This window comes from Denticeps clupeoides, chromosome 4 (assembly GCF_900700375.1).
Source record: "Denticeps clupeoides chromosome 4, fDenClu1.1, whole genome shotgun sequence".
Taxonomy (NCBI): domain Eukaryota; kingdom Metazoa; phylum Chordata; class Actinopteri; order Clupeiformes; family Denticipitidae; genus Denticeps; species Denticeps clupeoides.
The window spans coordinates 1,550,287-1,575,592 of record NC_041710.1 but is presented as its reverse complement, the minus strand read 5'-3'; the positions used below and the strand labels follow the sequence as shown (position 1 = coordinate 1,575,592).

Here is a 25,306-nt window from a genome sequence, read left to right as displayed (position 1 = left end):
TCGGGAATTTTCTCTAGAGCCCAGGTTCAGAAGAGGTTTAAAATGCCAGCCGCACTCGCGTTGGCTAATGATGTGCGACCGTGTCCTTTTTATGAATTATTTTAGGATCGTATTGAGCAGCTAGACTTTGCGTATTACGTGCTACGCCTCACATACTTTTCTATTTTATACATCCTGAAACGCACGAAAATCCTCCGTTCTTCATTACGGAGTTGCTGGAGAGACAAGTACAAACGTAGCTCAACACTTCTTCTAATCAAGTTTTATCGGCGTGGTCCTGGAGGAGCTGAAGTGTGTAGGATCATTTTCGTGCACAAATCGGGGCCCGTAATGGTGTGTCTGCACGACGGGAATTTAAAAATACAAACACGAAGTCAAGTTGCTCTTACTGAAATGGGAATACTTTCCACCTGCATTTCTTATTCTGGATGAAGTGATGAAAATGCAGCGGTGCACGACGTCAGCGGATCGCTTTAATAAAAGGTTTTTATCTACAAATATACACAGTAAGTTCTTCACGGATGTCTGGAATTAAAATTTGGAAATTGGGGGCAGCACTGACCCCAATATCGCCGTGTGCTGTAATGATAGTAGTGATGATCGCAATAACTCAGTAGAACCGTGTGAGGTAGTGAGAGATTAAAGTGCAGGGTGCAGTACTGATGGTCAGTTTAATTTTAAGATGAAGATCAGATGATTTAAAGCTTCAGGTGACCCTGAGGGCAACGTATTGAGGAGCCGGACAGCCTGGGGGGTGAAAGCTGTTCAACCGGGTGGATCTGGCTCTGAGGCTGCAGGACCTGGAGGGCAGGAGTGTGGGTTGTGAAGAGTGCTGCAGGCAGAGGCATCCCAACGATGTTCTCAGCCGTCCTCACTATCCTCTGTAGGCCCTCGCGGGCAGAAGCGTTGCAGTTGCCGCACCAGACAGTGATGCAGCTGGTCAGGAAGCTCTCCACGGTTCCTCTGTGGAATGTGGTGAGGTTGGGTGGGGGAAACCAGTGAGGCGGCGTCGACTGTTCACACCCAGGAACTTGGTGCTCTTCACAATCTCCACCGCCGAACCGTCTTATGATGAGTGGGAAGTCCAGGAGGTCGGAAGCGCCTGTCATCAGAAAATCCTAATATGATCCTCATTAATCTGATAAGCGAATTTGACTTCGTACTGAATGTCTTCTGCTGCCAATACTGCAGAATTTAGGAAGATAACTTCATTCCCCCTCCAACCAGGCTCAGCCTGGGCTCCTCTCAAGGTTCCTCCACCTGGTTCAAAGTGGTACAAGTAAATCCATCACTGGTGATCCTGGTCAGACCAACGTTGAGTCTTCATGTTGGGTTTCAACCAGAGAAACGAGATAAACCGGTTTTTATTAAAAAAAACCTAAACATTTTATTTACAGCATGTTAAAAAAAAGTTCTAAAATACTTCATCATGATAAAAACATAGTGGGTCAGAAAAGCGTGGTCATCCTGCAGGAGAAGCCGTTGTAGAGGGGTCTGCAGAGCAAGCCCAGCTTGACCAGCGAACAGTAGATCCTTCCCAGCAGCCCCGGCGCCTGCTTCTGCGCCTCGGCGGCCGCCACCTCGTCCCACAGCTGCCGGACGTCCTCCACGTGGCCGTGGGACGTGATCATCTGGCTGTGCAGGCAGGTGTGGTTGGGGGAGCGGCCCTCGCCGGAGAAGAAGTAGTGCGGGCGCGGCGCCACGCCGGCGGCCGCGGCGCACAGGCCCATGAAGACGTCGTCGATGTGGAGCGAGGCGTTGAGGCGCAGCGACGCGCGGTAGATCCTGGAGGCCACGTCGCCGGACATCACGTAGGCCGCGCCCGCGGTGTAGTCGGGGTAGATGGGCCACGGGTACATCTCCGGGGGAACGTAGTACTTGCTCTCCTTCTGGCGAACGGGCGCGGTCCTGTACTGGACCCGACCCACCCAGAAGTTCCTCGCGCCCGCCCGGGCCGTGTCCTGCAGGTAGCGGATGAGGTTGGGCGTGTGGATGAAGATGTCGTCGTCGGCAGACATGAGGAAGCGGGCGTGTCTGCAGTGGGCGTGTTTCCAGTGGATCTGGAGGAGGAGCTTGATGGTGAGGTTGTAGAACGTGTCGATGAAGTCCTGCTGAATCAGGTCTCCGTACCTCTGGTTCTCACGGAGGACTTGTCTCTGGACCTCCCTGTTGCGCCGAGGGTGAGGATGCGGAGAAACGCCCAGGGCAAACAGCACCTTGGTCTTCACGCCCAGCTGCGTCTCCACGTACATCTCGTTCCCCCATGTCGCCCGGATGGCTTTCCGCCGGTCGAAGTTCGCCGGGGAGCTTTTCACAAACAAGAGCAGCAGGACGTCCTCATCAGAGCACTTCTGCTGGTGGTTGATCAGATACTGATGATTTGCGAACCTCTGGGCCTCCTGCCGGGTGACCATGAGGCTGCTGTTGATGAAATCATAGTGATAATCCCGTCCAGCTTCCAGCAGGCTATCCCAGCACACCATGAGCACCGACAGGGCCAGGCCCATCACGATCACCTGCAAAAAGTGGAACTTGTGGATCCTTCTCACTCTCAAGAACATCCTGGTATGACAGAACATCTGCATGAATTTCCACAGACTTCGCTCTGCAGGAACCGCAAGGCCCTCGCGAAGATCTCCAGACTGCACCTGGATGCATGAAGTAGGTGCATTTAGTTACTTTCACATTATCACAATTCAGTAGTTTAATGATGCTCTCTCTGTATCTCGCTCACACACACACACACACACAGTGTTGGACGAGTAACGGCGTTACAAGGGACCCTAAGACCTCAAGTATAGTCTTAGTTTACCCTAATACATTATCTGAAGCAGAATCACAGCCACTTTGATCCAATCCCACAATGAGATTTTCCTGTTTCACTGTCTGTAGCTTTAAATGCTAATGAGGAGGAGAGAGGCGGGACCAGGAGGAGAGCAGCCTATAGAAGTTGAGGGACATGACGTCATCAACCCCATCCACCAACCACAATGTTTAGTGCAGACGGGAAGACTTCTGTGTTCAGAAGTTCATCTTAAATCTAAAAAAATTAAGTAATTTCCTTGTCTGTAAAAACCATTGTGTACAGTCATTGTCTATAGTTCTTTACAAATGTCTGTTGCTTTGGATAAACGTGCATATAAATGTATGGGTGATAACGCTACCAGGCTCATCATGAAGACTGCCAGGGTCTTTCAGTAAAAATTGCTGCCATTTTTGTAGCCTTTGTATTTGCATTGTTCTGCATGTAGGAGTGAAGTTTAGGTAAAAAAAAAAAACAAAAAAAAAAACGCTTCTCTATCAATTCATTCAGCTCTGTCGTAAACATGCCTGACGAACCAAGACAATAAAAATCGCCTCTCAAATTCGCCGGTTTGTGGCTCTTTAATCCTGGATTCCACCCTGGTCCTGATAGACGTTCATTCATTTAAAAGGAGCGCCAGCCCCTCACAAGATGGCGGCTCCGCTGACGCGTTCGCTCCCACAGACGCCCCGTTCCACGCGGCATCTTGTCTTTACATCTGTGGACACCGAGCAAGTTTTTCATTCGATAAAGCAGACCTCTTCAACGCGGACGACTATCCCGCACAAATATAAACGGCTGATCTTCCAATCGAATTAAAAATGATCAGGAAATTAGGTGTCAATCTGACAATTAATGGCGTAACAGTGGCGTGGACCGGGCAATAGGGACTCTCTGTCTCTACAGAGAGTCCGATGGCGGGATAAATAAGAGAATTAAATAAGACAGAGACTCTGGCTGCTACTGCCAGTGTGTGTGCGGTCTGCGGACGCGGTGATGGTCCGAGTGTTCCCTTTTTATAATTTCTGCATCTTTAAAAATGCGCAGACCTTCAGGATCTGATGGACTGAGGGAACATCTCACACAGTTTCCACATTTCCATATGTTCCGCCTAACAAGCCCGCGTCGGACGGACAGCCGACGTGCAGGATGTGCGCAGTGCCACGAATCATCGCTCGCTGACAGACAGACAGACAGACAGACGGACGGACGGACGCCTGCCCGCTTCTCTCGGTCGGATGTTTGTGCGTCTCGAAGGTGATTCGCAGATCAGAGCGATCGTGGAAACACGCAGCTCAGAAACCGCACAATCTTCACGGAGTCCAAGCGGCTCTGGCTTTACAGACGAATTAAAAGCGAGTTTCTGAAAGTTCAGTAAACTTTTACTGACCTGCGACCTGAAGAACGTGTAGAAGCAGCGAGACGCGTCGCCGCGCCTTCACCTGCCGGTCGTTAGGGGGCGGGGCTTTAATGACGGACAGGTGGCGCTCTGGACTCATCAGGAGCCACCAGAGCAGTCTAGAACCCTGGGCCGCTCCATGCAAAGCACGATTAAAACAAGACTAAATCCATCCAAACCCAACCTTTCGGGTTTGTGTTTTGAATATAGTCATTTTGATATGTATTTAGAAACCTATATTGTCTTTATAGATAAAGATGATAAATTGTAGGAAACCTGCGGTGAAAAGAGAAATGGATTCTGACCCTCCACCCAGTGCCTCCCCAACCGACCCTCACCGCGTTCTACACCTGCGCCTGCGCTGTGGCTGCATCACTGGACAATATGAAGGATTCCTACCGCAAGCCACCAGAGCTCTAGACACACATTAATACCTGGAAGTTCACGGCACTTTATTCCTCGCTGTTCACATCCAACATCCTGCTGCCGAATGATGCACCCCCCCCCCCTTATAATGGACATTACAGAGCCGAGACGAGAGAAATTCCCTCCCTTACATTTACATTTCCTGCATTTACCAGACGCCCTTGTCCAGAGCGACTTAAAATCAGTCGTTACAGGGACAGTCCCCCCCTGGAGACACTCAGGGTTAAGTGTCTTGCTCAGGGACACGATGGTAGTAAGTGGGGTTTGAACCTGGGTCTTCTGGTTCATGGGCGAGTGTGTTACCCGCTAGGCCACCACCTCCCTTACCTCCGACCCCTTCTTTAGGATTAACAATGACACCGTTACCACCATTTAAAAGTCACAATCACGCAATCCTGCAGTTTACAGTCAAACTCTGGAACGTTCTGCTCGTTTTAAGTGGTGAGGGGTGTAGTGTATATCTGTGGGGTGTAAGTGGTGTAAATGGGAAGTAAAAGTAGGGCGTGTGGGTGAGCTTTGGGCGAGGACATGCAAGAAAGAATTGGTCTTTGAACTAATCCGGCACACCTAATAACCGAACTTTCTTCAGTGCATGTAGAAACTTTCTCAATATTCCCCGTATTCTAATCACAGTTTTAAAAAAAGTCCATTAGTTTAAAATCAGATTCTTTTCTTGTTTTTGTATGTTTTACCATCTGAAGACCTTCATATTTGTTTGTGGGTGGCTGGCTGGGGAAAAATCTGAAGTGTGTGTGAGAGAGACGTAACGGAAGCTTCGTGGTTCGCTTTCCTGTGTTAAGTTGGAGGGGGAATGAAGTTATCTTCCTAAATACTGCAGTATTGCCAGCAGAAGACATTCAGTACGAAGTCAATATTTCACGCTCAGGTCTAATACATTTTCTGGATAGAGTAAACAGATTTTCCAAAAACAACAAGACCAACCTATCAAATGTAAAGGTGCGTAAAAGTTCATACCTTCTTCCCCCTCCTCAGCCGTAAAACCGCGCAGCTTTTACCAAACAGGGACAGGGGACGTCCAGCCATCAAACATACTGCCGACGTTCAAGACGCTTTCTGCTTCCAGCTTGACTTCTGCAACGTGTATGTGTGTGTGTGTGTACGTGTGTGTACGTGTGTGTGTGCGCGAGGGGCACAGGCAGTAAACACGCATCTTTTCTCAAACAAACCTTCACCATAAACCTGCACTCAGAATGAACGAGTGAATAATAATGTTTATTATCAGTGTAATAAGTTCTTATCACCAGGGAAGTTGCTGCAGCTGCATGTAGAGCACGAGATGGAAAGTGCCGCAACGCGTCATAAACTGAAAAGAAAGTGTCCACCATCCACGTCACCATGCGAAAATGCAGAAGAACAGGCCTGTCCGCCCTTCATTCAGGCAGGGTTGTTGTCTGCTGAAATGTTCTTATCTCCTCTGATCTTCAGGCTGATCTGAGTTAAACTACAGAGCTTTCATACTGAAGAAAAGGTCTTTAATGGCGCTTAACATTATATTGTCATGAAATATCATATAGATTCATATATAATCTAGAATGTAGTAAGTATGTGAGTGTAGTTTAACAAATGAGCTTTAAATTTAAAATAAAACATCATAAAGTTCCATAGAGCAGCGGTGGAGAACACCGGTGGAAGACCGGATCAGCCAAATCAGCATTAAGAACAGAACAAGAATGTTTCTTATCATGTATGCACCATGTTTACATATTTTTTATGTATTATTCTGTGTTTCTTGTACCTTCTTGATTATAAAATCATCACCACAACTACCGCCACTGAACCTGGAATCTTTCACAGTCCAAAAAGCGTGGGGCTCGGTGATGCTGGGTGTGGTCAGGAGGTCAGAGTATTTGCTCCACACAGAACAGACTTTTAGTTTTAGTCTAGTCTTTGCATCCAGCAGTCGTTTTAGTCTTTATTAATCTTAGTCACGTCCAGACTCATTTTCGTCTTATCAAGTTTCAGTCGACTAAAACTTATTTTATTTTAGTCTAGGATTTAACAAAATGTTCCTGAGCGAAAACAGAGAACAAATCCCAGACGAAGACACCAATTTTGTTACGTGCTTGTCTAAGGGGCCCTTAACAAAAGAAAAGACAAACCCTACTAAGACAAAACAGAGACATTTAACAAGTCCCAAAAACACAAAAAGACAAATAAAGACAAATAAGTAAATAGACAATACATACGAAACATATTACAATGATAACGACGAACCAAAAAACGGAATAAAAGAGAAAAACGAACACCAACAAGCAGCCCAGGGGAAACCAGAAATGATGCAATCAGGAAATGCTAGGGCGGGGTGGATGGCACAAGAAGCGGTACCCTGAAAAAGCAAACTGACGCCATCGGCGCTGCACACGACCACACTCATAACCAGATGCTACACAAAAACATGGCAACTGTCCTAACCGGGAATCTGGTTCCCACAAGTTATTAAAAGCACTAGAAACGTGAGTAAAGGAGTGATCTTTGTATTCCTGCATTAAACTGCGACCTTACCGTACATCACCTGCCACTCAAGCCATATTACAGCAGGAAGTTGCCAACTTCGATTACCGCCGCCTTAACGCAGTCACAATTAAAGAGTCTCACCCACTGCCTAGAATACTGTAGATGACTCTCTGGACCGCTCGGCTGGAGCTCACATGTTTAGCACGTTTGATCTCACTGCCGGTTATTGGCATATTCCTCTCGATCCCCAGGACCAGCATAGAACAGCCTTCTCTACGGCTTCAGGACCGTACCGATTCCGCGTGAATGGGCATTATGGGCATTACTAACGCCCCCCCTATTTTTCAACGGCCGATGGAACTGGTACTACGAGGTCTACGCTGGAGTGTTTGTTTAATCAACTTAGATGATATCGTTGTCTACAGTAAAGATTTTGAGCAGCACCTTCAGCACCTGCCGGTTCAGAGTTTCCTTCTTAGGCCATCATGTGTCTCGTGAAGGTGTCCAACAGACACAAGTAGCGAACTGGCCTCAACCTGAATGTCCAACTCAGCTCAGAGCATTCATCAAGCACTTTGCGCACATTGCAGAACCCTTGCACCATCTAAGGCCTCTTTCACACTGCAAGTCTTGATGCTCAATTCTGATTTGTTGCCTTTATCCGATTTTTTGGACCTTCTGTTTACACGTGTTTCTTACTTGTGACCCATATCCCATTCGCTTGTTTACACTTAATAGCTAATAGCAAAGAACGGTTGTTACATCACACAGTAGCCAAGATGGAGGGATGTGAAATTTGCTTAATGCTAGCTCTGCGATATATGCAAAATTCGCCAAATAATGCGATGATTTTAAGCTGTGCACATGCTTCAGTTATTATTCAGAGGAACGTCTGGGTGCGTGAGAGATCTCGGGATTGGTGGGAGAATATTGTGACGGGCTTTAGCGAGGAGCAGTGGGTCAGAAATTTTAGAATGAGCAAGCCAACTTTCGATTTGCTGTGTCAACGTTTGTCGGTGTTTATGTCGAAGTTTGTCGTTGAGCTCACATTTGCTGTGGACTTTCAGTAAAGAGACTTTGTGTTTTCTAACTCTGGTTCTGCAGTGCGTCCTTTCAGGGAGCCCGACATGACAATAATGTTAAAACAGCAATTATTTTCAGATAAATGCTGATTTTTGGAAGAAGAATTTTTTCTGGTACTATATAATGTTAATATAACCTATAACTATGCAAACATTCAAGTTCCTACCTGTAGGAATATCAATGTCCTCACCAATCATTGACTCTACTTCGCGGGAACTGTCCAGAACATTTCCTGGTGTAATGCTGGGCTTGTCAATGTCCTCACCAATCATTGACTCTACTTCGCGGGAACTGTCCAGAACATTTCCTGGTGTAATGCTGGGCTTGTCAATGTCCTCACCAATCATTGACTCTACTTCGCGGGAACTGTCCAGAACATTTCCTGGTGTAATGCTGGGCTTGTCAATGTCCTCACCAATCATTGACTCTTCTTCGCGGGAACTGTCCAGAACATTTCCTGGTGTAATGCTGGGCTTGTCAATGTCCTCACCAATCATTGACTCTTCTTCGCGGGAACTGTCCAGAACATTTCCTGGTGTAATGCTGGGCTTGTCAATGTCCTCACCAATCATTGACTCTTCTTCGCGGGAACTGTCCAGAACATTTCCTGGTGTAATGCTGGGCTTGTCAATGTCCTCACCAATCATTGACTCTTCTTCGCGGGAACTGTCCAGAACATTTCCTGGTGTAATGCTGGGCTTGTCCTCTAAAATTTTTGTCCATTTGGTCGTAAAGCGGGAATGTGATTCGCCCATGACCACTTTTATTATTGTGGTCTTTCACCTCCTTGCATTTAGATTTAAGTGACTTAACTTTTGGTTGATGCTCTTCCATTGCAGCCGACTCTTCTCCCCACAGGCTAAGAAGGCATGTAACTTCAGCCTTCAACCACCGCCCGGCACTTTCCTCCTCTATGTTCCTCGTTTGACATTTCCTCGTTTGCGCGCTTCCACGCGTAATTTCCCACAATGTGGACCACCGATTACAATACCTTAAAGAGCCTGAATTAATTAAACTAATCTCATCATCAAATCATTCTTATCAGATGTGTTTCTTACAAGCTTCCTGCGTTCTGTGTTCAGCAGATAAAACAGAGGTCCAGAAGCCCTGCGCTGCCATGTCTCCGACGGGCCCCCGTCCGTCCTCTGCAGGGCTGACCTGCCGCATGCAGCCAGCACGCTCCACAAAAACAAGCCTGCGGCCTGGGGTGGTAACACACTCGCCTACGAACCAAACGTCCCAGGTTCAAACCCACTTACTACTATAGCGTCCCTGAGCAAGACACTTAACCCTGAGTGTCTCCAGGGGCGTCTGATAAACACTGTAAATGACACCCCTAGATCTCCAACTTCCTAACTGGGAGACCACAGGCAGTAAGGATGGGCGGACATGTCTCAGCCTCCATCACCCTCAGCACTGGAGCCCACCACTAACTCCACCACCATCATCAAGTTTGCTGACGACACTGTTGTGGTGGACCTGATCTCTGACAACGACGAGGCAGCCTACCTGGAGGAGGTTGGAAATCTGGAGAACTGGTGCCAGAGGAACAATCTCCACCTGAACGTCAGCAAGACAAAGGAGTTAATAGTGGACTTCAGTACCAAGCAGGAGAGGACCTACCAGGCCCCTGTCATCAACAGGAGAGAGTTCCACTGCTTCTGTTACCTTGGTGTTAACATCACGCAGGACCTGTCATGGTCCTGTCACATCAAAACCGTGGTGAAAAAGGCCCGGCAGTGTCTCTACCACCTCAGACGCCTGAGAGACTTCAGACTGCCCTCCAAGGTGCTCAGGAACTTCTACTCCTGCACCATAGAGAGCATCCTGACGGGAAATATCTCAACCTGGTTCGGGAACAGCACCATGCAGGACAGGTGAGCTCTACAGAGGGGGGTTCGATCAGCCGAACTAATTATCCGTACCAAGCTCCCTGACCTTCAATCTATCTACAGCAAACGGTGCTGCACCAGGGCCAGGAAGATAGTGAAGGACCTCACCCACCCCAACAATGGACTCTTCTCTCTGCTGCGATCAGGGAAGCGCTTTCGCTCCCTGAAGTCCAACACAGAGAGAATGAGGAGGAGCTTCTTCCCGCAGGCTGTCCGAGCTCTCAACATCAACAATACATAGAACTCCAGCACTTTCACTTTCACCTCCAATCACTCTGGACTCTTTTGCACGAAATCTTTGCGCTTTTTACTTTACTGCTCTTTTTTTATGGCTCTTTTCTTTAAACATTGTCTTTCACTCATTTGCACACCTTCACCCTACCAGTTACACATATTTTATGTTACAGACATAAAAGTTTAATATTTGGTTATGTTTGCAATATTTGCATATTGGTTCATTGTACACTTGCATCATTTGCAATACTGTGGTCTGTAGCAGTCGCAAAAAGCATTTCACTGCATATCATACCGTGTATGACTGTGTATGTGACAAATAAAATTTGAATTTGAATTTGAAATGTCATGTCTGGGTGCACAACCACACAACCCTCTTCCTCCCATCAGAACATCAGGAAAAAGCTGCAGATACGTGGGCGCAGCCAGTTTTACGGGTTCGTTCGCGCTCGAAGAGGAAGGTGAAGGAGCAACTGAATTATTCTCATGAATGGTCAGGACAACCAGGACACTTGCGAGCCGGAATGTGTTGACATCTGCAGATATTTATAAAGCGGTCACAGTGCCCTTTGACCCTGCATGCTTGTGCTGTGCTGTACATGGGCCGCACTGTACCAGAATAATTTTACTTTCCCCATTACTTGAAAAATAATAACTTCCTGAAGTGGAAGTTGGTCTTTAATGAAGTGTAAAATGGGGATGACGAGGAGCGTGTCTTCACCGTAACTTAAGTCCGGCGGGTTGAGCTGCATCAGGTGGGCATGGCGGACTTGCAGAGGCAGGGTGGGGTCGCCCTGCTTTAAACGCGTCTGTTATCGGGCGTCATGAGGAGAGGTGGGTGTGCAGATTGGCCTGACCAGCCGTGACCTGGTTATTTCCGTGTTGGTCAGAATCGGAGGCTGAGAGAGACTGGCAGAGCCAAACTTCCCCTCGTTACACTGCAAATCTCTGGACTCTGCAGTCCTGCTCTCAGGCATGCGTTAAACAAAGCCACAAATCTGCCGAGGCAGGAACAGGCCTTTAAAAGCTCTGGAGAACTGGCACACTGTAGCTCGGAACAGCCAAGGTAAGAGGCAGATCTTGCATGCAGGACAGATCACTGTAAAAATGATCATTTTATTTTATTCTTAAAATTGTTATTACCGTTACATAGTTCCACACAAAGGGTTTTTTAATTATTAGTAAAAAAGAGTGACTTGTGTATTGTGTGTTGAAAATTCCAGTAATATTAATTCTTTTGTGTAGTGCCTGAGAAGGCAGAGTTACTGGAATTCTGTTCACTGCCCTGTTCAGGGAATGATGTTAATCTCCAACGCGGGACTGGGAGTGACCTGTGGACCAACCTCTTCCCGTCACTCATGCCAGATTCCTCAGATAGGTGGAGCAGTTCAGAAAGAAGCCAGTAATTTCACACACTCAGGCCCTGTCCACACGAAAACCTGCGTCCACACGGCTTTACTAGATATAGCTGAGCTGGGTCGAGCTGAGTCAATGTTGAGGTGAACTCAATGACTGAGCGGTGAATCTTCGGCCGGTGCTGGTTTAATGTTGTGGGATCACCTGCTTCCACCGTCCCGGGGCGTCCACGCAGTTTGGACGGTTTAGGTGTAGTTAGGCAGTGAAGGTTCCGTGTACGGCATTTGGCAATTTAGGTATAGTTCAATCCAGTGTTCTACAACAATTTCCCCTTCCAGGTCCTTCCAGGAGAAGCCAACAAGATGTTCTTCATCCCCAGTGGGAAGACAAGACAGGGACCCAGAGAAGACAGAAAGTGAGTTTCTGCCGTGATCTTCTGCAACCAACTTGTTGTAAAAAATGTTTCGGCCCTCCTCTAAGCTACTTACCAGAGGAGGGGATTGTTGTACAGTTTGCTTATGAAGACTGGACTTTCGTTTGTGATCTAGAAATCATCCGTTCATTCAGTTATATTTCGAATTTGCTGCAAATCTCTGATACGAATGTAAATGAACCTTCATTGCTATGAAAGTGAAGTTTAATGTAGTTCTGTGTAGTTGTAATAGCGACCAGTCAGCAGCGGAACCAGTAGGGTGTCCAGCAGGATTTGATGGCGGCCGTGTGTCTCAGGAACATCTACAAGAGGTTTCGTGGGTATGAGCTGATGGATAAAAAGCGAGCGGAGACGGCGCTGAGGGCCGGGGAGGATAGGGCCATCCTGCTGGGCCTCACCATGGTCTTGTGTTCATTGATGATGTTCTTTGTCCTCTGCATCACCGTGGTGCGGTCCTACGCTGACAGGTAACACCGGCCTCACACCAGGTCTTCTGGGGGTGTCTTCTCAAGTGTTTAAGATGGTGACGGTGTGGTGACAGTGTGTGGACAGAGGAGAGCGTGTGCACGGTGTTGAATTCATCAGTGGTGTCGGAGGTGAACTGTTCATACAGTTGTGGCCCTGAGTGCTGGAGGACATCGAGGTTCCCGTGTCTGCATGTCCACGTCACCCTCAATGCCACGGGCCGCAGGAGCATGCTGTCCCTCAACGAGGAGAGCAAGGAGGTCAGTTCAGAGGTGAGAATATGCACACACGGTCTCAAACCTCCTGCATAGTGGGGTTTGCAGCTGACCATGTACTTATTTAGGCTCACCAAGGGTGATGGGTTAAATGCAGAGGACAAATTTCACTGTGTGCACCGTGCCACTTCACTTTAACTTTTATTTGAAAAATGGACCATCTGTAAACTGTGCAAATAGGCCTTTTATCATGTTCTTGAGGAAGTTTAGTGTATAAATTCATCACAGACACATAATGTGGACAGAAAAACATCATACCAGAATACATTTAGTGTTCTAGTCTTAACAAATGGGTATATTCTTATATTTAGGCCAAAATGGTAATATTACAGTAATATGGCTCAATCGGCAGGACCTGGAGATGGTTCCCGGTTCTCTCAGCCTTGACTTGGTTCTGTGATGCTTGCAATAAATGCATTAAAATATTTCATATTGTTCTTTCAGTGCTTTTACGTGCCCAAGTGCCACAAGGACCTCGTGGCCACGCATCTCATGATTATGAACATCTGGGAGCGCCTGAAGTCCCAGCCGCATGTGGCATGTTTCTTTGACCGGAGTGAGCAGCAGGAGGGCGCGATTCTCGCTCCCCTGTACGGGCGCGCCGTCGTCTTCCAGTCGCTCTTCTGGCCGTCCTGCATGCTCGCCGGCGGGACCGCCATCGTCCTCATGGTCAAGCTCACGCAGTACCTCTCCATAATATGTGAACAGGTTGGGAAGGTCAGCAGATAAAACCGTGCCAGATGACAGAGCACCACAGGTCCTCACACTTGTTTATATTGGGTGGTAGTAGCCTAGTGGGTAACACACTCGCCTATGAACCAGAAGACCCAGGTTCGAATCCCACTTACTACCATTGTGTCCCTGAGCAAGACACTTAACGCTAACTTGCTCCAGGGGGGGACTGTCCCTGTAACTACTGGTTGTAAGTCGCTCTGGATAAGGGCGTCTGGTAAATGCTGTAAATGTAAATGTAAATGATACTGGTGATTGTAATAAAAATGCATGATGGTTGCATGGACGTGTAAGAATGTAAATTTTATTTTTCCGAAATCCTTTGGGAGAAAATGCCAGGCTTTCGGACTTATGAAGTTTGTTTTTATTTCTTCTTATTTTCTCATTTTTATAATAAAAGCACAATATCTAAACAAATTCTTTCTTACATATGTATCCACATCACCTTCACCGTGACGGACAGAATCTGACCTCATGCTGCTAGAATTTGCTTTTGCCTCTTGATGAGACAGGGCGGGGCCGCTGCTAGTTGTGAATAATTCTCAAACATGATATCTAACATCAAAACAACTTTTTCTTCATTTTCTGATATGCTTCCATGTCAACATAAAGTTCAGAGCACCTTCCAGAGGGGTGTTAGAGACCACCCTGGTGAGTTGGAAGGCCTGCCTCAGCTGGGCAGCTGGTAGAAATTTCCCGGCACGAGGACGGCGGGCGGGGCCTTGGACCCACTTTCCAGCTCAGAGCACAGGTGAGCCAGGTGCTGACTCAGCTTCACCAGCAGCAGCAGCAGAGCCCCACCCCCCAGCATCAGGCCGGGCCACAGCAGGTACCAGGCGGCCGTCCAGCGCGAGAGCTGGCGGTACAGCAGCGCGTCGTCAGGGTAACGCTCATCGTCAAAGCGGCACAGCAGTGAGACGCCCAGGCTCTTCTCTAGAGCCTGCCGGATGTTCTCGCCCTCCTGTAGCAGTTGGAGCTTGTCCTGCTGGCACTTTGGGATGTAGAAGCACTGCAAAAGATGCGGACAAACCATCCTTACTCAACATATTTCTCATTAGAACATTTGTGTTTTTCTTTAAAACATAAGGACAGTGCAGGGACAACATGTCAGTCTTAGAAACGCATCCAGATATTTAAAAACATCTCCCCTTCCTGTCCTAGCTGCTCCTCGATTGCAGGACCCTGCGGCCGAAGTGTGGAGCGTACCTCAGGGCTCAGTTTAAGGGCCTCCTCATTGTCATGCAGTCGCACCGACCTCCCGATGGAGGCGACGCTGACGTGGACCTGCAGGCAGCGGAAGCTGCTACGCCCCCGGCAGTCGACCGAGCCATTCAGGAACTGGATGGAGGAGATGGAACAGTTGGTCCGTTCTCCCCAGTCGCTTCATGGAGGAGAACAGGAAAAGTTCATCAATCATTCATCCTCTACAGCTGCCCTGCAGCTACAACCTGTACTCACACACACACACACACACACACACCTCTGTAAGTGTGGTTTGACCAGAGTAATTCCCACCACGAAGAACATGAGGATGGAGAAGGCAATCATGGTGATGCCCAGCAGGATGGCTCGGTCCTCACCGGCACTGGACACCAGCACCTGAGTCTTGGCCCTCGTGTCCCGGTCCCTCTTCAGCGGAGACGTGGGATGGAAAGCCTCACTGGAAACAGGGAATGCAGCCTAAGCACTGGTCTCTTGTTCTACCCAGAAGCCTCTCTGGCACCTGCTGCTGAACCGCACACGTCTGACCATGTTCTCCTCCTTACCGTGTCTGTCTGCGGCGGATGCCCTGCAGGTTGGTGTGGATGGGGACGCTGAAAGACCCTCGTGGTGGTGGACTGTTCAAATACATCCCTGCCCCCCCACCTAAAACCAGAGGGTGGGGCATATAGACCCACCCCAGCTGGAGACCTGGACCTTTCTAGCGACACATGCACTTGCTGTAAAAACACCTTCATCACACCTGCCTGAGCTGCGTTTCTATAGAGACCAGCATCTCCAGGAAGCCCAGTAACAACGTCCCGCAGGACCTCCACCCAGAGCTCAGGAACCCACGTAAACCCTCCTTGCTCCTCATAGTGCAGCTGGGTGACCAATTCACCAATTGAGTCTCAAGCAAAACAACATCTTACCTGATGATGTGTGTTCCCCGCTGGGATCTTGCCATTCCGACTCAGTGAAAGTGAGGTGAGGAAATACGGTGCTGGAGCTTTTATTAACTCTTCTGTCGAGTCGTTCATTATTAATGTGCTCAAAACAACAGCTCAACATCAAAACACCTCGACTTCCTACTGACAGAGACACGTACCGCAGACACAGGCCTGAAGACACTTCTGCTGAGCTGGGCAGCCTGCAAAGCCACCAGCACGAAAAAATACTCACTAACTAGGATTCTGGTGTAAGTGGGTGGATGGGGAGGGCAAAGTGAAGTGTGAAACTCTGTATTTAACCATCACCGTTGGTGAGCAGTGGGCACCATGACAGGTGCCCGGGGTGCAGTGTGTGGAGACGGGGACCTCAGTGGCACCTTGGCAACCTTCCGATTACGAGTCGGCTTCATTAACCGCTAGGCCACCACTGGCCCAACACTGCAGATGATCTGGTTTGTGCTGTTTTGTACGTGTAGCTTGTTGATGTAGCCTGGCGGGTAACACACTCACCTATGAACCAGAAGACCCAGGTTCAAACCCCACTTACTACCATCGTGTCCCTGAGCAGGACACTTAACCCTGAGTGTCTCCAGGGGGGGGCTGTCCCTGTAACTACTGATTGTAAGTCGCTCTGGATAAGGGTGTCTTCTAAATGCGGTAAATGTACATGTGAATATAATATTCTGCCTCAATTTATTTCTAAAGCAATACAATTATTGTTGCTTCATCACACAAACTGTTTCTATGAATAATAATGGTAATTATCATTATTCTTTACCAAACACAGTTAAGTACACAGAAGATTGTGTGTGTCTGCGTGTGTGTGTGTGTGTGTGTCTTTAACCTGTCCATTGCTTGTTTGACCCTTCACCTGGTAGGTTTGGTTGGAGGACGGAAATGCTGAAGCTCACACTGTTGAAATGAGAGCTGAAAACCATGCATAATTGAGGGCAGTAAGCTTAGAACCACAGAGAGGCAGAGATCTCTGAACAGAACGGGTTCTGCGTTCTAGACTCATGTCCCTTTTCACTCTGTGACAAATGGTTTAGCTCGGCCTGTCCATCTCCAAGCAGCTGGCCGAGCTGCTAATTGGGGACATCGTGTTCCTCATTCATCCAGTTCCCCTCGGAGTGGAAGAGAAAGTGGAGTCCGCACCGAGAACAGAAGATGATGGATCTGCAGCAGAAGAAGAACCTCTCTTTCATCATCATTGGACTCATCTTTCTGTTGAGTGGAATTGAATATGGTGATTTGTGCTTCATGTTTTGCTGTATTTTATGAAAGTGACCAACTTGAGGCGTGTGCGACACACACAGACACACACTCACTCTCCCGCTCTCTCTCTCTCTCTCTTGCAGCAGTCATCCTGCCAACCATCTGGAAGTATCTGCAGATCCTGGAGGCGCCTCCGTATTTCCTGGGTTTGGGTCTGTCTGCCTTCAGCTTCAGCAGTCTGCTGTCTGGACCCGTATTTGGTCTCTGGTCGGACAGAAGCCGGACTACAAAGTCCATCATCCTCTTCTCCAATGTGTTTGAGGTTGTGGGTGGGTAGCTCAGCGGAACGTAGATGTGTGCGCATGTGTGCTGATGTCTGAATGTGCTGATGTTCTGCGGTTCCATTAGGGAACATCATGTATTTTGTGGGATTCTCCAAGTGGTTGCTGCTGTCCAGTCGTCTCGTTGCAGGTGAAAAAAAACATTTAAAAAACATATATTTAAACATTTCATATTTAATTTAATCATTTAATATAAAACAATATTAAAACAGTTAATATTTAACATTTAATAGCAGCAAATTGATTCATTTATATAAAATTGTGAGTTCTGGAATGATTCTAAGATATAAAGAATGTTCTATATTCTTTATATTATAATATGTTTGTTCAGTGTGTAATGAATATATTTGTTCTTCCTGTTATATTCTGTATTTGTGGGGCTGTTTGTGTGTGTATGTACCCTGCAGGCATTGGCGCAGGTGCAGGTTCCTCCATCTTTGGCTACCTGACCACGAACACGGTTCCAGCGGAGCGTGCGCGAGTCTTCGCCGCCGTCATGGCGTGCCGCCAGGCGGGCCTTCTGATTGGTGCAGAGCTAGAGGCTGCTCCATTTGTACTGTTTATGCTCTGTGTTTATTCTCTAATGTTGATTCGGTAACGTTTCCAGGCCCCGCCTTCAACATCTTCCTGAGGCTATGTGACTTCAGCCTGGGACCCTTTGTGGTGGACAAGTACACATCTCCCGGGGTAAACTCAGCTGCCATGAGCATGATGCGTGTCCAGGTTGTTACTGATCAGGATGAAGTTCAATCTCTCTTTGTTTGGAGGGATGACTTGTTGAATTAAATGTTTTACTATTTTTTATGCCTTAGGCACTGTTCCTTCTGTCCTACAGAAATAGAGCAAAAATCCCTCCATCATGTTGTTAAATCAGCACACAGGGTCTGCGCAGCCAATCAGGAACACCTGTGGATTTCTTGCCCCACCCATCAGGACAAGTGTTGTCCATCCAAGAGTGTCAATCTCTTTGTTCCCAAGTTAACCGCATCTTCTTAGATAATGTTACTGGTGAGGGGTCATTTGGAGATGAGAAGTTGGTTAATGGTGAGGGGATGGTTGGAGGTGAGAAGTTGATTAATGGGGATGGGGGATTACTTGGAGGTGAGGGGATGGTTAATGATGATGAGGGATGGATTGGAGGCATTGGGGATGGAGGGTGGTGAGGGAGCTGAGGGGATGGAGGGAGGTGAGGGAGGATCGGTTAATGGTGAGGGGATGTGGTTGGAGACCAGGAGTTGGTTAATGGGGAGATGGGGTATGAGATGACAGGATGGTCAGAGGTGAGAGGATGGTGGAGGTGAGGAGATGGTTGGAGGTGAAGAGTTGCTTAACTCTGATTAAGTGAAGTGATTGTCACATGTGATACACAGCAGCACAGCACACGATGGACACAGTGAAATTTGTCCTCTGTATTTAACCCATCACCCTGAGTGAGCAGTGGGCACCATGACAAGCGCCCGGGGAGCAGTGTGTGGGGACGGTGCTTTGCTCAGTGGCACCTCAGTGGCACCTTGGCGGATCGGGAATCGAACCTGCAACCTTCTGATTACAGGACCGTTTCCTTAACCGCTAGGCCACCACTGCCCCCACAGTAACAGAGGTGATGGAATTATTGGGGGGGGGGGGGGGGGGGGGGGGGGGGGGGGGGTGGGGGCACTAAAGAGATGAACCCTGCACAGGAAGAGCTTCCTGTTTAATGTCTTCACACACTCAGAACAGAGAAGGGATGGTTGGAGGTGAGGAGTTGGTTAATGAGAGGTGGGGTATGAAGTGAGAGGATGGTCGGAGGTAGAGGATGGGTGGAGGTGAGGAGATTGTTGGGGGTGAGGAGTTGGTTGACGTAACTCTCCTTTCTCAGCTCTTCATGTGTGCACTCTGGCTGCTGCTGGAGCTGCTGGTGTTCCTGCTGTATTGGGACCTTCCTCCACCCGAGTCGGCCGAGTTGCATACGCTGGTCCAGCGGCTACATGATGAAGAGGAGGAGGCTGAAGAGGAGCCGCTGCTCATGAGCCCTGAGGATCCTATGGATACCTATGGCACTGTCAACACCGATGAATCAAATGCTCAGCCAGAGACCCCGCCCTCTCCTCCAACCCCGCCTCTCACCCCACCTGACCCTTTCCAGAACTTCAGCATGAGCAACGGTGAGGAGTGGGCACCAGCCTCTCAGCCTCCACCTGTTTTCTGTCATGACGATGAGTGTTCATCTCTCCAGAGTTCCTGAGGGAGGAGGTGGTGGTCCTGCTCACAGCCCAGTTCATCACGCTCTTCAACCAGACAGCCCTGGAGGTGAGGAGGATCTCTCTGCCCATTCTCTGCTCCTCGAAATATGGAATGTGAAAAAGGAGTGCGGCATTAAATGTAATTCACTTGTTGAAGAACAAATAGAAATATTTGCTGTGTTCCTGAGTATGAAGATGCCAGTGAGGTGCCGAATTGGGGTTCAGAGTGGGTGTCTTTTTGTGACTCCACCTCCTGTGAATTCCAAGCCACATTTTCTCTCATGCTTCATCAAAGCTCAGGAGAAAACCTCTAATTGCTGTCAGTATTAATGCAGATATGGTCATGAGCATCTCACACCTGTCCTACAGACCATGGTGACCCCTCTGACCCAGAGGTACTTTGGCTTCGGGGAGCTGGGGAACAGTGTGATGTACAGCCTGTGCGGGGTGGAGGTGATTCTGGGCTTCTTCTTTGTGCGCTGGCTGAGTCGCGTGGTGGCTGACCGGGCGGTTCTGGCCGTCGGGCTGGTCACCTGCAGCGTGGCCTGTGTCTGGTGCATCGTCTTCCTTGCCAACCCGCGAGGTGAGATGTTAGTGAGGTGGGCCGCGTTGGCGCGTGGTGGGTGTGGCTTCTGCAGTGATGAAGGTGGTGATTGGCCGCAGGTGGCTTCTCAGTGGAGCTGCTGGAGTTCGTCGTCGGGGTCTTCCTCCAGCTACTGGGGCTGCCGTTCGTTGCCGTTTCCCAGGTTTCACTCTTCTCTAAAGTCACAGCGGAGAAGACACAGGGTGAGTCATGTCCACACACACACACACACACTCAGAAACGTTCCTAAACATCATGTTCACGTCGTGTTTCTGGAGGCTTTAGTCAGGGGGTCCGACGCTCTGTCGGGGGCCTGGCGACCATCCTGGGCCCCCTGTGGGCCGGAGGTCTGACGGCGAATCTCTACGTCATGCTGGGAATGATGCTGGTGCTCCTGACCCTTGTCACGGTGAGTCGGCGTCCCCGCGCCGCGCAGCTGGTGGCCTCAGCAGAGTCACGGCCAGGTGACCCGGACGGGCTTGTCTGCTGCAGGTGATGATGGCGATTTCGTACGAGCGGCTGGTTGAGCCCCCGGTGGTGCAGCAGGCAGAGATACAGAGTTCAGAATAACATGGCTGCTCCGGAACAGGTCAAAGGTCAAGGAAATCCCGGAATTTTTCACCAGATTAAAACGTAATTTTTGTTTTATTTTAGACCATTCTGTTTATTTCCTACAGGCCCTGAAGGGTCAGTTGCTGGTGTGACTGGTGAAGAGCTGATGTCTGCATGAATGAAATCTGTTCCGAACTAGGATCCTGGTGACTGGTCCAGGCTGGGTCTGGACAGAAGCAGTGCTGCATGATATCTATTTTTTATCATAGTAAATGGATGATGACAGATAATGCAGAATGTCCTCAGCTGCTGAGTCTTTCTTGTAAATAAAGTAAAGATCGGCCCTGCCCTGGACTCGGTTATTTACAGGTTACATACACGTGGGGGCGCCAGAGGGCAGGAGATTTCATGCAGTACAGCCTGTGTGTGTGTGTGTGTGTGTGTGTGTGTGTGGGTGGGTGTAAATGTGAATGTATTTACTTTAAATTCACTCCCTCAGACGCCGACCACTACCTGTGGTCTGAAGCCCAAAATCCTCATCATCCACATTTTCATGTAATCTTGAAGATTCCGGCTCATATGAACTGCGTACAACACAGACTCACTGCTCCTACCAATCTTTTACCTTTACATGGTGCTGACCCCAGCGCTGACCACAGGTAGTAGCCTAGTGGTAACACACTCGCCTGTGAACCAGAAGACCCAGGTTCAAACCCCACTTACTACCATCGTGTCCCTGAGCAAGACACTTAACCCTGAGTGACTCCAGGGGGGGGACTGTCCCTGTAACTACTGACTGTAAGGCGCTCTGGATAAGGGAGTCTGAGAAATGCTGTAAATGTCTGAAAAATGCTGTAAATGACTGACACACACACACACACACACACCACACGTGAGGTGTTCTCCTCAGTGGTGCTGAAGGCTCAGGCTCCGCTGACATCAGAACCATCAAATGTCGTACATTTATCAGATTTAATGACACACGAACAGATCTGAGGTCAGAGAGTCTGACCACACTGTTGACAGGGAGATTGTGTTCATTATTATTCATGATTATTGATTATTTTTCCCACACATACACACTGTTGTCATGTGTCACGGGTGTCAACGCTTTATTATTTATAGCCAGAATGCATTTTCTTACACACATACACACACACACTTGGCTCATATTACAATATTTTGATTTTATTTTGCTGCTGTGTGTTCCTCTGTGCTTGTTTGATTAGCACCATGTGTGAGTGTTTTTATAGATTTATACATTCTTCATGGGAGGTTAACAAGGGATCGATGTTAGAGCTCCGCCCTCATTAGCTCACCCACTATTTACAGCACGTACACACTTACTGTGTGTGTTTGTGTGTGTAGTTAAAATGGATTCTGGCTATAAATAATAACATATTGACACCCATGACACATAAAGGGTCTCACACATCAGATATAATACACTACATATGCTTTAAATAATATCTGCTTTTATCTGTTAACACCAATCAATTATAACATAACGGTCATCATGGACACCATGACCAAGGAATTCATCTGATAAATTTGTTGCAGTATAACTTAACCCAAGTTATATAAAAAAACATATTTAAACATGCAATGTCACACAACATATATTATTAAACATGTCAGAGAGTACATATTCAAACACACAATGTCATACAACATATACACTCAAACACGTCACAGTGTTTATAATCAGACACACACTATCACACAACATCTATAGTCAAACACGTCAGAGTGTACCTATATATTCAAACACCCAAAATCACACAACATATACACTCAAACACGTTACAGTGTATATAATCAAACACACACTCACACAACATACATAGTCAAACATGTCAGAGTGTAAATATTCAAAGACACAAAATCAAACAACATATACACTCAAACACATCACAGTGTATATAATCAAACACACAAAATCACACAACATATACACTCAAACACATCAGTCTATGTATTCAAAGACACGTCAAACAAGACATACACACAAACACGTCACAGTGTATATAATCAAACACACACTATCACACAACACATATAGTCAAACACGTCACAGTGTATATAATCTAACACACAAAACCAAACAACACATATAGTCAAACACGGCACAGTGTATATAATCAAACACACAAAATCAGACAACATATACACTCAAACACATCACAACCACCACACGCCTGCGGGCTCATTTATGTTCTCCCCTTCATTCCCGTTTTCAGCCATCGTGCTGGCGTTTGTTTCTATTTCTTAATAAAATCTCTTTCCCAGAATGTTCCGCCTCTGCGCTTCCTTCCCCCCTCAGCTCGCCATCGTGACACAAAGACATAAAATCACACAACATATACACTCAAACATGTCAGTCTATATATTCAAAGACACGTCAAACAAGATATATACACAAACACATCACAGTGTATATAATCAAACACACAGTATCAGACAACATATACACTCAAACACGTCACAGTATATATAATCAAACACACAGTATCAGACAACATATACACTCAAACATGTTACAGTGCATATAATCAAACACACACTCACACAACATACATAGTCAAGCATGTCAGAGTGTAAATATTCAAAGACACTAAATCAAACAACATATACACTCAAACACGTCACAGTGTATATAATCAAACACACAAAATCACACAACATATACACTCAAACACGTCAGTCTATATATTCAAAGACACGTCAAACAAGATATACACACAAACATGTCACAGTGTATATAATCAAACACACAAAACCAAACAACACATATAGTCAAACACTTCACAGTGTATATAATCAAACACATAAAACCACACAACACATATAGTCAAACACGTCACAGTGTATATAATCTAACACACAAAACCAAACAACACATATAGTCAAACACTTCACAGTGTATATAATCAAACACATAAAACCACACTACACATATAGTCAAACACTTCACAGTGTATATAATCAAACACACACTATCACACAACACATATAGTCAAACACGTCACAGTGTATATAATCAAACACATAAAACCACACAACACATATAGTCAAACACTTCACAGTGTATATAATCAAACACATAAAACCACACTACACATACACTCAAACACGTCACAGTAAGTATAATGAAATATAATGAATAATGAATGCATTATGAAGCCTGTCACATATACACTGGAACCCCCAGAACAAAAGAGATTTGCTGGTAAACCAGGACGTGAGGTCCACTGGATGCTGCTCTCTCTGATCTCGGTTCTAATGTGATCTGTGACACCACTAGCATTAGCCTTAGCACCAGCCGTCTGGGGACAGTAGTTGGAGGCTAAAGTGGAGCATCGGGGCTGGGTGGAGCCCAGCGTCACACACGTCCAGCTCACAAATAACTGATTCCATTTGATGGCACTCAGAAGCTGCTCCTCTGGACAGGAAGAGCCACTGGGCCGCCGGCCACATTAAATTTATGGGCCATTTATGAAGAAGCGGTTGAGAAAAGGTCGTGCTCTGCTGTGTCTCTCACCCAGAGGTGGTCACGAGGGAGGACGGATATTTTTAATCTTTTAATTATTATCGAGAGTGCTGCCCAGGCTTGCTGTTGTCAGGGAATGCAGTGGTGCTCCTGTTTCATTATCACCTCCCTCCACACATTCATGTGTTCATCACTTCTTACCGCATGACATTTTCTCGATCAGGACAGACACGAGTGGTTGTGGGGCACCTGCATGGACCCCCACCCGTGGGATTCGAGTGTCTGATATACATTTCACTTTGTGGAATTAGGAGATTAACCCCCTCCTGCTGTAGAGAGGGTGGAAGGCCTCGGTTCCTGCGGCCCATCGGCGCAGCGTGCTGCAAAACCCCCGTGCAGATGCAGGCAGATGATTGGCTGGAGGAGATAAAGCTCTTTACAGAGACAACTGATCAGATTGAGTTGAACTGAATACTTTGCTGTGCTCATGAGAAGATGCACCGGTTTAGATGGCTGAATGTAGATTACATATGTTAAATATCACAATAAATGTAGATCTCTTCAATATATGTGATCAGTATTGATTTAAACGTTCTGCTGTGTTTGTGTGTGTGTGTGTTCTGGGGCGTGTAAATTATGCAAATCCACCCTCTCACTGTTCACTGTGCACAAAAACCAAATTAAAGCAAAAATGTGTCTTCTGTGTGACCTGGGTTTCACAGAGATGCTGTGCTGCCTCATGCCTGTGTTCATGTGTGTGTGTGTGTGTGTGTGATCGTTTTTTTCAGTTCACTCAACAACATGTCTCCACTCAGTGGTGTGTTTACATGATTTTCATGTAGAATAGTGTACATACACACACAATCAGAACGGTCTTTCAATCACCTGAGGACAGCAGTGACATCCCCTCTTATCTAATCTGCCGTCTGCAGTGACGTCCCCTTAATCTAATCTGCCGTCCCCTCCACCGGTAACTTTATTTCCAGTCGGTCGCCTTGTGATGCTCACATGAGCGGCTGCATCAGATCAGATTTTTACGTTACAGTGTAATCAAGAGCGCGCTGCTCCAGTTTACAGAGTTGCATTGTGGGTAGAAATGTGCAGGCCGTTTACAATGTTTGCAATGTCAGGGGTGTGAGCGAGCTCATCCGGAAATTTCTGTCCAAACTAAAGATTTACG

At 47.3% G+C, this 25,306-nt stretch overlaps 4 protein-coding genes across 17 annotated transcripts; 2 read left to right on the top strand and 2 right to left on the bottom strand.

The window, feature by feature from the left end:
- Nucleotides 1-280: 280 nt before the first annotated feature.
- Nucleotides 281-5,822, bottom strand: b3gnt5b (UDP-GlcNAc:betaGal beta-1,3-N-acetylglucosaminyltransferase 5b). Of its 4 annotated transcripts, XM_028975088.1 has the most exons (3): nt 5,604-5,684; nt 2,600-2,648; nt 281-2,516 (listed from the first exon to the last, which is right to left on the bottom strand). In XM_028975088.1, exon 3 carries the CDS (start codon nt 2,505-2,507, stop codon nt 1,449-1,451), a length of 1,059 nt encoding a protein of 352 aa, XP_028830921.1. In that variant the 5' UTR covers nt 2,508-2,516; nt 2,600-2,648; nt 5,604-5,684; the 3' UTR covers nt 281-1,448. The 4 variants fall into 4 exon arrangements, with proteins under 4 accessions (XP_028830921.1, XP_028830918.1, XP_028830920.1 ...); XM_028975085.1 differs by having other exon boundaries at nt 281-2,648; nt 5,604-5,822; XM_028975087.1 differs by lacking the exon at nt 2,600-2,648 and having other exon boundaries at nt 5,604-5,822.
- A 5,395-nt stretch (nt 5,823-11,217) lies between these two features.
- Nucleotides 11,218-13,667, top strand: LOC114787511 (calcium-activated potassium channel subunit beta-2-like). 2 transcript variants are annotated; one of them, XM_028975093.1, is made up of 5 exons: nt 11,218-11,378; nt 12,007-12,083; nt 12,398-12,568; nt 12,643-12,838; nt 13,286-13,667. In XM_028975093.1, exons 2-5 carry the CDS (start codon nt 12,031-12,033, stop codon nt 13,568-13,570), a joined length of 705 nt encoding a protein of 234 aa, XP_028830926.1. In that variant the 5' UTR covers nt 11,218-11,378; nt 12,007-12,030; the 3' UTR covers nt 13,571-13,667. The 2 variants fall into 2 exon arrangements, with proteins under 2 accessions (XP_028830926.1, XP_028830925.1); XM_028975092.1 differs by lacking the exon at nt 11,218-11,378 and having other exon boundaries at nt 11,744-12,083.
- A 252-nt stretch (nt 13,668-13,919) lies between these two features.
- Nucleotides 13,920-15,813, bottom strand: kcnmb3 (potassium calcium-activated channel subfamily M regulatory beta subunit 3). The gene is made up of 5 exons (XM_028975570.1): nt 15,706-15,813; nt 15,340-15,362; nt 15,054-15,233; nt 14,780-14,954; nt 13,920-14,582 (listed from the first exon to the last, which is right to left on the bottom strand). Exons 1-5 carry the CDS (start codon nt 15,811-15,813, stop codon nt 14,244-14,246), a joined length of 825 nt encoding a protein of 274 aa, XP_028831403.1. The 3' UTR covers nt 13,920-14,243.
- An 845-nt stretch (nt 15,814-16,658) lies between these two features.
- Nucleotides 16,659-22,927, top strand: mfsd8l2 (major facilitator superfamily domain containing 8-like 2). Of its 10 annotated transcripts, none has more exons than XR_003749408.1 (12): nt 16,681-16,969; nt 17,082-17,267; nt 17,347-17,409; nt 17,687-17,806; nt 17,887-17,966; nt 19,138-19,423; nt 19,495-19,568; nt 19,871-20,084; nt 20,165-20,287; nt 20,363-20,493; nt 20,577-20,717; nt 21,136-22,927. XR_003749408.1 is itself a non-coding variant. In XM_028975078.1 (12 exons), the coding sequence occupies exons 1-11, from the start codon at nt 16,891-16,893 to the stop codon at nt 20,652-20,654; spliced, it is 1,434 nt and encodes a 477-aa protein (XP_028830911.1). In that variant the 5' UTR covers nt 16,681-16,890; the 3' UTR covers nt 20,655-20,673; nt 20,762-22,927. The 10 variants fall into 10 exon arrangements, 8 of the variants coding, with proteins under 8 accessions (XP_028830917.1, XP_028830914.1, XP_028830916.1 ...); XM_028975078.1 differs by having other exon boundaries at nt 20,577-20,673; nt 20,762-22,927; XM_028975077.1 differs by having other exon boundaries at nt 20,577-20,680; nt 20,762-22,927.
- The last annotated feature ends 2,379 nt before the right edge of the window (nt 22,928-25,306 follow it).